Source organism: Bombus bifarius, unplaced genomic scaffold (assembly GCF_011952205.1).
Source record: "Bombus bifarius isolate JDL3187 unplaced genomic scaffold, Bbif_JDL3187 scf7180000007966, whole genome shotgun sequence".
Lineage (NCBI taxonomy): Eukaryota > Metazoa > Arthropoda > Insecta > Hymenoptera > Apidae > Bombus > Bombus bifarius.
The window spans coordinates 6,618,185-6,630,892 of record NW_022884352.1 but is presented as its reverse complement, the minus strand read 5'-3'; the positions used below and the strand labels follow the sequence as shown (position 1 = coordinate 6,630,892).

The 12,708-nt window shown below is 33.3% G+C and overlaps 1 protein-coding gene across 6 annotated transcripts; it reads right to left on the bottom strand.

Moving 5' to 3' along the window:
* Positions 1 to 276: 276 nt before the first annotated feature.
* Positions 277 to 12,514, bottom strand: LOC117204552 (DAZ-associated protein 2-like). Of its 6 annotated transcripts, XM_033442074.1 has the most exons (6): positions 7,308 to 7,780; positions 4,320 to 4,394; positions 4,134 to 4,237; positions 3,891 to 4,049; positions 3,645 to 3,814; positions 277 to 2,814 (listed from the first exon to the last, which is right to left on the bottom strand). In XM_033442074.1, coding segments are annotated over exons 1-6 (624 nt in total). In that variant the 5' UTR covers positions 7,423 to 7,780; the 3' UTR covers positions 277 to 2,813. The 6 variants fall into 6 exon arrangements, with proteins under 6 accessions (XP_033297965.1, XP_033297981.1, XP_033297992.1 ...); XM_033442090.1 differs by lacking the exon at positions 7,308 to 7,780 and adding an exon at positions 12,355 to 12,514 and having other exon boundaries at positions 383 to 3,814; XM_033442101.1 differs by lacking the exon at positions 7,308 to 7,780 and adding an exon at positions 12,355 to 12,514 and having other exon boundaries at positions 383 to 3,814; positions 4,329 to 4,394.
* Positions 12,515 to 12,708: the final 194 nt, after the last annotated feature.

Sequence of the window (12,708 nt, the reverse complement as noted above, 5' to 3'; positions counted from 1 at the left end):
GCGTAAATTTTGTTCTAAACTGTAGGTAATCTGCGAATAAATTGTTTAAATAATAATAATTTAAATATAAATATCAACACAACATAATTCAATTGTTTCTTCACGTGTACAAGTTCCTATAAAATTAGCCATTGGGCTTAGTATTCATTTTCTTCCGTTTTTCTCTTTCTGAAAGGATCATTGTAACATTCAATTCTTATCATAGCTGCAAAGATTAAGGTGGCTCAGTGCACTTCTTGTGCAATGTAAGGTATGAGCGAAGTGCCCCATTTTTTGCAATAAACAGCCCTTTGCTGATATGCAAACTCGCAAAAATTCGACGAGAGTGATTACATTTCAAGTAACGACACAACTTCTCGCTTATCACCTTTTTTTGTCTTTTTTTTTATTTTTTTCTTTTTTTTTTAATACGCGTCTCAAATTCCTAAATGCGACTCGTACATGTGTCGATTATGACTCAATGTCGTCAAATGGAATGGCATGAGTGTTTTCTTTAGTTTTGGAAAATGTCAATTTTCTCAGATGTCTCGAGGTATAAGTGAATGCTGCGGTATTTATTTCGCACCTGGCGTCGCACGGATTGAGAAAAAAAGTCTATGTAACATTTTGTATCCCAATCAATCAGACTCTTCGGACTAGATTTTTTTTTCTTTTAATAAGATTGAGATTACGCGCTTCTTTATTAAACGCTGGTCATATGTGAATAACTGTAGGTACATCTGGTAGAAAAAGAATTGAAGGTACAAGGTGAATGTAAGTTATGGCGCTGTGGCAACAAATTTGGCCAGTGCGTTTCGCCCTTATGAAAATTTGAATTCCAATCGTTCGCGCATTATCCTCTTTTTCTTCTTTTCTTTTCGTAGAAACTGAATTAAATTCGACGATGGTACAAAACAAGACAAGTACCTACATATTCTGCTTTAGATTTTGAGGTAATCAGATATCACAAAATACAAAGAACAGTAGTTAATTTTTTTAGGAAGTTCCTGCGTTTTTTAACGGTGCAAAAATTGAAAACGTTGGATGAATTTTGTTTTTGAAACCGATACATAATTTCTTCCATACAATAAACTTGATTCATAAAAATTTAACTAATAAAATTCTCAAAGCAGAATAGAAATCACTTTGATTCACCGTTAATTAAATTGTAACTTATTTTAATCTCAATTAAAGAGCAAAAAGTCACTTTTGTTTACATCACAGATAAGTATTTGAAAATACCCATCCTCATTAAAGTCCAATGCGAAACATATTAGAGTACTGGTCAAGTTTGCCGGAACACCTATTCGAAAACTTCTAAATAGAACTGCGTTTCTTGGTCCTATCCTAAGCTATCACCGATTGTAAATTAGTTTCTTCGATCTTCATTGCTTAATTAATATCGTGTTTAATTGTGCACCTGCAGAATGGAACATTTCAAGTATCCTATCAGCAGGTTCACCGTACTATATGCCTATGATCGCGGAGCAAAACAGTCGTTTTCGTAGCTGTGTGCAACTAGTTATTCTTTTTTCATAATTTCCAGGATTTCTGTCTCTTCGTTCTTTGAAATAGATCTCAAGTTTCTCAGAAAATAGTATGTAGTTGTTAACAACATTCTGCACTGTATATTAAATTATAGGCGTTACGAACTCGCTGCGTTGCTTACCGTATCATTACCGCAACATCGCCTAATATGGCTGACATAAGGCTTGACCCCGTCGTTACGAACTTTCCCTCTACTTACATGGATATTCAATTTGTACTTTGAAATTGAGTCAACTATTTGTTTCCTTCGTGAGCTTTGGTCGAATTCAGTTCCCACATAGTTACTGTGCAACTTGATAGGAACAAAAAAAACTTGGGCAATGTTACTATGTTTACAATGCTTACGGAGAGGACGTACTTATATGCTATTTTTTTAATATTATATTATCGACCAGTTCGAATAGTTACACGGGTGCTTATTAAAAAAGACAAAGTAACGTTTATTGGGGAATTCCAGTCACTACATGGTAACTGTTTCAATCAAAGCACAATTTTAACCCGCTTATAGAAATTCGAACGCCGCGGGCAAGCCTTTCATTTCAATTAAATAATAACTTTGTTAGCCGACCTAGCTAATCTGCATTTAAAAAAGAAACATCAAACAACTAGGAAGAAAGACTACTGATTTTAAAGAAGAGAGTGCGTACTTTTAGGTAGAGTAGGTAAGTATCTTTGAAGTCGATTGAATACGTGAGAATCTTCGGTATATTTTATAATTTTGAACTTTGTCGTTTGGCACTCAAGCCTTGAACATCGCTTATACATATTTTATAATCATAAAATGCGTCAAAATTACATAATGATTTTAATGACGTGAAAAAGGAACCATTTCAAACATTTCTTTCCCTACTGCCCTCACTAAAATTTTTATCAAAAACAAAAAAAGAATAATAAAAGTTTCCTATGTACTACTAATTGTTCGCTAAATTACAAGTATAATGCGCAACAAATAACCTCATCAACTACGAATGACTCTCACGCATTCCTCAGGCTCCTATCACGAACATGTTCTTTTTTTCCTAAATGTTGGGGCTATGATGATCTTTTTTCACGTTGGAAAAGAAACTTCATTGGAGCATTAAAAGCTCCAAAGAAAAAAATTATCGAAAAAAAATATAGTCGTCTAGAAAGTAACAGAAATAACGCGAGCAACCCCTTTGCTCTTCGGTTTGCCTTGCAGAAAACCAAGTCGCGCTTAAAAAAGGCTTAGAACACACTTTGAATATCGATCCCTGTAGGCGAATAAGACAACTCGCATCCACTGGTGCATGTATTCACTCGTTAACTCTAAAAAGAAGAACAACACCGTGTTCCCTACTCTCGCTCGCGTTTAACATCACTTTTATAAAATAAAAATGGAACATCTCGTGCGTTTTGAAATGTATCGTTAACTGCGTTAAATACGAAAAGGTAAAACTTTTTTTAGATCACATAATTGAAATTTTCCGTTTTCAAAAAGAAGTTTATAGCATTCGTAATATTAAATGTACGGATTCTGTTATATTAATACAACTTAATGTCGCGTGACAATCGAGTAATTAAAAATAATATCTTGTATTTTTAAATAACCATCATTTTCTTAAATTTTAGTTTAAGTACGTCGAGGAATCATTTATCATTTGATCGTTACCATCAAGAGATAACGAAATATCATCGAAGACCTACAATTTCACTTTTACGCATCTTTAGTTTACAAAATGTGCTTTTGGTTTTTTTCGAGTTATTTCAAATAGCTGTTTTTTTCTCAATCATATAACTGGTGCCGCACGAGTCTTCCCTTCTTAATGTTTCTCTTAAATCTCATAGTATGATGTATGCGCCGACCGATAGCTAAAATTTGAAATCGCATTGTGCACTGATAACTATACGTCACATATAAATCTGTGACAAGAAAAAACTAACGAGCTAACAGAAAATATACTAAGCACTTTTAGAATATTAGCGAATTAGAAAGTGCTATTTTTGCGATCGGTCTACGCACAAGATATACTAATTAATAGCTGCTCCCAATGTGAAAATAGTAGAATTCTAACATAAATCAGATTTGCCTACATGGATCATCTCGACAACAATGCCTTTGTTAGACTTAGTGTTTCACAAAAGGTTTAATGGTTTACCAAAAGGTGTAACCGCCTTCTGTTCCCCCTCCTAAGAAATTTTTCTTTTGCGATATAGCCACGCTGTGACTCGCCATTGCAGCTAGTTGGGCGGCATTTGGAACTGTTGGGGGTGGTGGCAAGACAGGTTGTGAGATACTATCAAATCGATTAGTAGCATCGAATCCATTCTTCAAAAGAGTTTAACAAATTAGTATGCTCATATATATAATAATAAAGAATATGCAATAAATTTTAATTACTTACAGGCATCACAAGTGTAGGGGGCCTAACTGGAGGCTGCATTGCTGCTGCAGGGTAATATGCTGCAGCTGCAGCTAATGGTGGATAATATTGCAATGGTCCATATGCAGGATAACCCGCTAAGTATCCTGGGTATCCTTGACCATACATTGGTTGATACATCTATACAAATTAATTACAAAGTTCTGAAGAAAATTTCTAATGTATCAACACATTTTTCTTAAATGAATGCAACAAAGTCCTCACCATCGGATGAGTAAGAGTTTGATCATACGTTGGCGGCGGTGGTCCTTGCGCTGCATAAAGTTGTGGTTGATTAGGAAATACTCCATACGGTGCGGCACCTGCAACTATATTGTAAAATTCGCATGTAATCGGATCGCTAAAACCTGACGGAATCGACACATCGAAACACAGAGATGATTCTCTTACGTGTACTACCGTAGGTAGCAGGCTGTGCCGGCGCAGGGACAAAACCTGTTGGTGGATGAGGTGTCACCGGGTATGCTGTAACACATGCAATGGAAAATGCAAGTCCGTTCAGTTTGTTGGCCGTAGGTTCGATCTAAGCCAACGGTACGTGGTACCACTGCCAGAAAGGATAAGAGAGAACATGAATTATCAAACAATAGGAAACATCGGAACTCTTCATTCACTTTCAATCCTTCCACACTATATACTTCATAAGTTCCTCTTCTATCTCCTATTGATCGTGTAACTCATATCCTCAGCATCGAAACGTTTTTGACGCTAATCTTTTTCTATTGTACATTATTACTAATAAAATATTCTTTTCCCATCTTTGATTAAAAATTTAATTCCAATGTATAGAATGCGTCAAATACGTCTTGATTCCAAAAGTGGTACTCCCACACCCAAGTATATCTTACACATGACATACACCGTTTTTATCAAGGTACTATTCAAAGCTCAAACAATGTTAGTCACTAAATAATGGTGAAAAGAAATAACCGAAAAAACGGTATCGTTGCCTTCTTGTTACCTTTAGAGTTTACAGCAGTTTTCATAGTCTTATATATTCATACAAGTGGAGAGCAAACGTTGCAATCGAAACGTGTCAAGAAAAAAAGGAAATCAACGAGGAAACTAATAATGCATGTCCGCGTAAACTTCAGTGGTACAAGACAGGCTTCGTAGTAAAAACATTTACGGCTCTTTCGAAAATCCATCATCCATCAGTGCTTCCCTTTTTACATAATATCTTGAATAATCTCAGTGACGCACAAAAACACAGAGGATAGTAGAAAATTTGAATTTCGGGGATTCTCGAAAGAAGCGTAGTTGAAAGCGAGACACTTGAGAATAGCTTAGCAAACTATACTTCTGGTACCTTAACTGTGAATAAATAAACAACAGCACGTATATATATATGTATATATATATACATATATATATATATATATATGTTTGGAATTTGACATGGAGCAATCTGTGGTACATCTTGTCACTAGTATAATTAAAATGAAAAAAAGTCTCGGACAATGTTCTTTATTTTCTGTTTGTTCTTTTTCTTTTTAAAGAAACAAAGAACCGCGTTAAAAAAAAAAGAAAAATAAGAGAAGAACGGGAAGGTTCTTCGTCGAATTCTTTTCACCTTCTTGAAACATAATACACAGAAAAGTTATACAAACAAGTCTAACAATACAGCCACTACGGGTGTGATATGTAATGTTCGACAGTCAAAAGAATCGTCAGGCAGTCAGTCAAGAATTAAAAAAAAATTAAGAAAAAGAAAGAAGAAGAATAACAAGAATAAAATGAGAAACTATTCTCAAATGAAAACTCGCGTTAATCGACCTACCTTTACTTCTAAACTAAGATATACGAAACCGATCTCAAAGCAAATAGCGTTACGCAATCAAGGTAAAAGCCAAATACATTCGTCTAAATAGTCGAACCTCTGAATATTCATGAACTGATATTAAGTGTTTGAGGAGTTAAATGCATCAGATGATTCCGATAGAAAAATGTTACTTTTCAGTATCTGTCTCGTATCTCATAAGAAAATATGCAGGGGGAAAACCCTAATTTCTTCGATTAGTTTTCCTGATATTGAAAAGTGTCATAAAATTTAAAAATAAAGATATAAAGTTCTCGACAAATTCGCAAACATGTTTGAACACAGTTATGAAACATTCTGGTTCGACTAGATCAAAAAAGGAAATAAATGACAAAAAACAGAGCTAAAATAAAGCCAGGAATAAATAGGGTAAATGGATTGTTCCAAAAAGTGATGTTAAAAAACAAGCCCAGTAATTAAAAATCGATTAAGTGAGACAGAATTTCTTTTTCTCTTATCGTTTTTTTTTTTTTTAAAGTAACGGTAAAGTAGTCCAATTAAATTGAATTCTCATTCGAATTAACTAAGAAATCGTCATTGCTTTCGGGCGGTGAATGTGTAATTTATACAATGAGTACAGTGGTACGATGAAAAAGGTATACATATATATATATGTCCGTAATATGTACATATATATATGTATATGTATATCAAGTTCCACACATTCAAAAAGTTGTGACAAGATTCAGCAAACCACAAATTTCTGCAAATATCCATAAATAAAGATCAAACATGATTAAAAGTTCTTTATAATTGCGTAATATATATTATTAATTGGGCGCTGTTCGCGTAAACATTGCCACGAGCAGATTTTCGTCATCGGCCAGGTTCAACTCTCATTCTCGTAAGCAAACACGAGAACGCCCAATTTTCATGTTTTTTTAAAAGTAGAGACTAAATTATGCCCTGTTCCATAGCCATTTAACATACGCAAAGCACACACAAGAAATATGTTATTCTTTTATTTCTTTCTTTTAAAGCAATAATTATTTCCATATTAAAAAGACGAATGGAACGCATATATGCTTCATTTGGCGTAGCAATCGTTCATTTGTCATTCGAAATTTCTTGTTAATGCAACAAATTCTGAACGTTAACATAGATCTAGAACGCGTATGATAAATAGCTCAAGCCCAGTAGCAGTGGATGGACATGTTGTACTCTAACATAGACGTCAGCCCACACCAAATTGTCCATGATAATTGAACACTGGTCCAACGCATGGAAACGAGCACTCTCCTCAAATTATGTTATATTGCACTTTATACAAGCCTATGTGTAGGATGATACCGTTTCCTTCATCCTCCGCGTAACTAGAAGCATTCATATAGCTTGTGCATTTTCCCATTTGTAAAAGATGAGGCTCGTTATATCCATTACTTAGATCAGCCTTCAATCGAATAATAAATTTATGTGTCAGTGCCACGGTGCAAACAATCATCGAATCCAATAACAATTGATTATAATATTAATATGCTAGTACGAGTTTACTGGGTAACTTGAACAGTGTTCTTTCTTTTTTTTCTTTCTTTTCTTCTTTTTTTTTGCTTTATATTCTCCTAATTCCTTTCTTTCTCTTTTCCCTCTTTCTGCCTCTCCCACTTTTTCATCCCCTTTCTTTCTGCTCTTTATTCGACCCGCCTTTCTCTCGTACACGCACGCATTCCCTCTCATCTCCTGCTCTCTGTTATTACTTTCGTAACCTAATTTGTCCCAATGAGCATATTCGACCTAATTTGCCATCAGAACCAAATGGTCTATCGCGTTTTACCCGCTCACGCGAGAAACTGGGCGAAACCTGCCCGTTTTGTTTCGTTATAATCGCGATTCATCTATTTCATTCTTTTTTTAAACTAGACGATTTTATTCATCGAAATGCTTCGGTGGAACAGTTTTTGTGCCTCAGAGAACCCAGCGACCGAGGAATGATCGAAGATTTCACTTTCACTGTACTCGCATAATATTTAGAAGAATCTTCAAAAGCAAATATTCTTTGAGAAATAATAATTATATTGAAATTATTGAAAATTATATCAATAGTAATAGCTTAATTATTGTTATTCAATCTCTATTAATTGGTTATTTTCATAAAAGAACATAATAATGCACTAAACTAAGATTATTTTCAATATATAACGTGATCTAATTTTATTAATCTCATTTTTCCATGTTTCTGTTAAAACAACGTGTATTTAAGATCGTTTAAAAATATTTCTATATTTTGCTCAGTATTTTGATATTTTGTTCCACTTGCTGTAATTTCAAGAACATTTCTGTAGAAGAACAATGTTACAAGCTTTATCATCAGGTGATATCTATTCATCTGCTATTCTTCCCTTGGTTTCTAGTCTCGATATAAATTTAATCGACTTTTTATCGAACATGTCTAGACCGCTGGGTTTAAGAAGGTAGAGACATCCTTATATTCACAACTCTCGATGAATATCGTTGAATACTATCTCATATTTAAGCTCACTATTAACAGTATACATGATATATTCTGCCAAACATGCACATGCAACTCAAAAACGCTCGAGAGATTCCTATGACCTTGTAGCAACAATCCGACTGGACCAATTTCTTAATAATTTCCCAGAACTTTCGTTGAAGGAAGAAAAGCAATTTTTAGAGATGTTAATGAATTCGATGGTTTGTTCACGACAGGAATAGGAACGTCTCTGTGTCGTGTCTAAAAGACCATTTATAAAATTCCTCAACTACACGATTAAAAACCGACGAAAATAATTCGTTCGATTCCTTCTTAACCATTTTCTATCTTTTTTCAGAACAAAATGTTACAGTTTATTCGTAAGAAAAGCTTATATCTGCAAAAAAGGAAACACATCGACCATTAGAAAGTTAAGAAGGCAACGAGCGAAGGCAAACATAAAAGATAGAATTATGAAAAAATCTACAACATGTTATGAACATGCATTACGTTAAAACGTGCGAGCAACTTCTATACGAAAAAAAATTAAATAAGATATATTTATATTCTTTCTTTTCTCGATCGTTTTTTGATCGGATATGAATGAAGGAATAAAATGTCAGTCATCGAAGAAGCTCACACGTCACGCGTCTTTCTAGCAACGCATTCCAAGCATGCAAACTAAAATACAAATATGTAAAAAATGATCAAAGCTATGTATATATGTATATATTTGCACACAAAGTAGGTAAGGAGGCAAACAAACATAATTTCGCTCTTGAAATATTTTTCGTTACATATTACATTCATCTAAAAAATATCTATGAAACACGCTTCATCGTTTTGTTTGTTATTTTTAGTCGACGAAGCATGTTTTTATTTTCATGTCATTTTTATCAACTTTTCTTCCTTTTATAATTTGATCATGATTTTATTACGTTTCTTCCTTTTTTACTTTTAAAGTTATTACCGAGAGAGGCAATATTTATTGTTATAAGTTGCATATATGAATGTATACACGCTATACATTTTTCTTTCTTTTATTTGTTTCTTTCCAATTAAACGGAAATAAACTAATGCGCTACTATTGTTGAAGAAAGTATATTTTTCCCTTGTATATCAACTACAAGTAAGTACGTGCAAAACTGACCACAAGTTTCATCTTTCATATCATTAATTAACTTCTGATTTATTTCAACATATCATTAAAAGAATAGAAAACGATAATTATCAAATATTTTAACAAATATGTACTTATTTTTAGTGTTTCTTTTCATCTTGAGAAACTTGTAGCCGGAATCAAAGCAACATGCACTATTGTTAAAAGTGAGCTACCAAGTTTCTATTGAGTAAAAATATTATAAATACGCTGAGCTTAAATACAGCATTCGTGTCCACCCCGTTGACTCACTGTGAAATCTTGCGACGCATTTATAAGAGAATTTATTTACTTTTTTGCATTCTTAATTTACCCAAAAAAAGAAACAAAACCAAATATTGTATATATACTGTAAGAAACTTTAATTCTCTCTTTAATAAAAGCCACAAGAGATACAGTGAGTATTGAAACAAAGAAAATAAAAAAAAAAGAAAAAAATAGAAAAAGAGAAAAATAAGCAATCAGCCAATACCACGATTTCATTACGAAATATTTGTACACCCATATCAATATCTTACGTTCATATTGATTTGGATATATAGCAGCCGACGTCTCCAATTCAAAAAGTATAACTCTCTGATCATGTGTTTAAACTCATTCACAAAAAGACTTACAAATACCATTGATGATCCTAAGCGATCTCTGTTTACGAGGGTATTCATTTTCTAATATCGCGAGATGACAGTTTCGCTCAAAACGCCTGCGATACAACTTTTTACGCGGTCGGAAGAGTACGTATCGTTGTTCAACTATGTACAAGCGTGCGGTACAAGCAATCTCTTAACACATGGAACGGATTTTTCGATCCTTTTAATACCTGATGATCGTGGATTAATAACCAACGTAGGCCTGGAAAAATGAGGAAACTGGTATTAGTCTATTAGGGATTGATTTTAACTCACGTGGCATTTCTACAATTTTTTCACGATATTTATAAAATATATATTCTTCACATTATTTCCTTTTATAGTTTTACAAACCAGGCATTCCACGATCTCTTGGTATTACGGTTAGCTAATAAAAAAATCAATGATAAGAGGAATATTGGAAGGGGTTGGAGACAAAATTTGATCGCTTGAAACATCGAAGGCGGGAAAATAAGGGTGATTCGATGTTGAATATTTTTGTTCGCTTTCTTTTCACTTTTTGAATCAGGAGGCGCACGGTGCGTTTATATCTTCATATATATATTTGGTAGAATATATATATATGTGTGTGTATGTGTGTGTGTATACGTAATATATGTTGGTATATAAACACGTAGTGAGTTAGGTAATATATAGAGTAAGGTGAGGTTAGATACGTGGCTTAGGCTGCGCGAACGCCGGTCTCCGAAGCTCCACCTACTGACTGGGATCAAATCGTCTTTGTAATGGTCCGCTGCAAACATATTGACAGCCACAACTGTAGGCGCTATCCTTCGGTTTTTTAGCGGCTATACCGTCACGGTAATATGCTCGCAGATTTGCACCAGTATAATCCTCAATTTCTCGTCGTAATCATTAACGATGTAATACTGATCTACTTACAGACTAAACTTTTACACATCCCTTAAACGCTACTGCTCTGTAATCATACATTTGCCTTAGGAACAGAGCGGACTGAATTAGGAATAATCACATAAGTGTCCGAGCTGTTAATTAAGTACAATAGTAGATTACTATAAAATCATGTAGTCATGGTCCAAGCTGTACGTCAATTAAATATTTCCATCAGCACGTAAAAGACTTGGAAAGCCAGTAGTAATATTAAATTACATACCTCACTCGTACGAGTTATTAAACAGCTTCTTTATAAAAGCTTCTACTGAGCATTATAGACAATCTATATATACTGATACATTTTTGGAGGTTATGGAAAAAGATAACTTCAAACGCTCCTCTATGGAATCTATTTTATGATATATCAATTGAAATTAAGACATCTCATAGATGTAAAAAAATTATAATTTGAAATTAATGCTTGATAACTCTCTTAAATACATAAAATGTTTTTTAAGGTATAACGAATCTTAATTCATCAAAATTATATCATTCATGTATCTTAACTATAAATTAGAAAAATAATATAATTGTGTCAGAACAAAATTATCCGTTATTAACCTTAGTATATCTATAAACACTACAAAATAAAAAAAATGTAAATGGCTTCCAGAAGTCTGTTGTATAATATTACACAATCTAACTTTATTTTTCACCTTCTTTTCTTAAAGCATCAATAGAAACTGAATTATTTAGGGAAAATTAAATTATAAATTACAATATTAATGTAGATGTGTACCATAAAAAAAAATATTCTTTCTTTGCCATGACAATGTTACTAATGCTTTTAAGTTCCAATTACCAAAAAATATAATTTCTAATAAAAAGCTTAACACAACTTTTGTGAAATATGACAAATATTTGTATTCTTCTATTTAGAGTTCGATAAAATTTAAAATTTTTATTTTCAGTAAGAACGCCATAATACATGATAAAATTTAATAGTAATGATATTTTTGAACTCGATAAAATTTTTCTTGAACGCATAAAGCGTACATTATTCGTTCATGTATACTAAATTCTTGAATACATACAGTAGTTTGTGAAATGTAACATAGAGATAAAGTTACATGTGATACGAAACTAATAATATTGATAACATTCGAATGAAATTATATCGTTTTAGATAGCATACGATTTTTAATAAAGAGTCATCGTGAAAATTATTCAAGACGAACTTTGGAAGCCATTTTGTATTTCCCACACACAATGCGGTATTGATTTATCTGTCACTGGACAGAAATTCAAGTTTCTCTCATCGCATTAAAACGAGACTTTATATGTGTAATAATGATACGAGTCTCGATCGAATTTAAACGTGCACCATTCTTCACAGGTGTCGGATAGCATTGCTAACATAAAAAAAACTCGTCGTCGTACGAGTGACAAGTGGTATTCTCGACTTGAAAACACGAGATATTCTTAACGTGTATAACACATATTGCTAGTCGTATTACACGATTACGATATATAGTTACCTTTCTTGTCGGTCATTATTGCTTAACGTTTCACAAATTCTAGAAAAAAATACGTTATTCTTAATTAAATCACCGATTTAAATTACAATACTGAGGAGACAAGCAACGGCTGTGACACTTGACGTACACTAGCGCCCTTTATTGAGCCTTCCCGTGGCTCGCTCGATGCTTTGCTTCCATTGGCTTGAATCTTACATCACGCTGTCCAATCATTACAAAATAACCCACTCATAATTGGGCGGTAAAAATTCAAGACATTTTATTGTATAATCATTTTTCTAGTAATTTAATATTAAAGCAAAAATGACTTGGACATAAGCCTTTATATCTGAATCTAAGTAAAAATATTTCATA

Coding starts and splice junctions, on each gene's coding strand:
- LOC117204552 (XM_033442064.1), bottom strand. CDS start 7,422: ATGAGAGGGAATGCGTGCGTGTACGAGAGAAAGGCGGGTCGAATAAAG. Junction 4,238..4,319: donor TGCTACCTACGGTAGTACAC/GTAAGAGAATCA, acceptor TTTACAATATAG/TTGCAGGTGCCGCACCGTAT. Junction 3,815..3,890: donor CCCCTACACTTGTGATGCCT/GTAAGTAATTAA, acceptor ACTCTTTTGAAG/AATGGATTCGATGCTACTAA.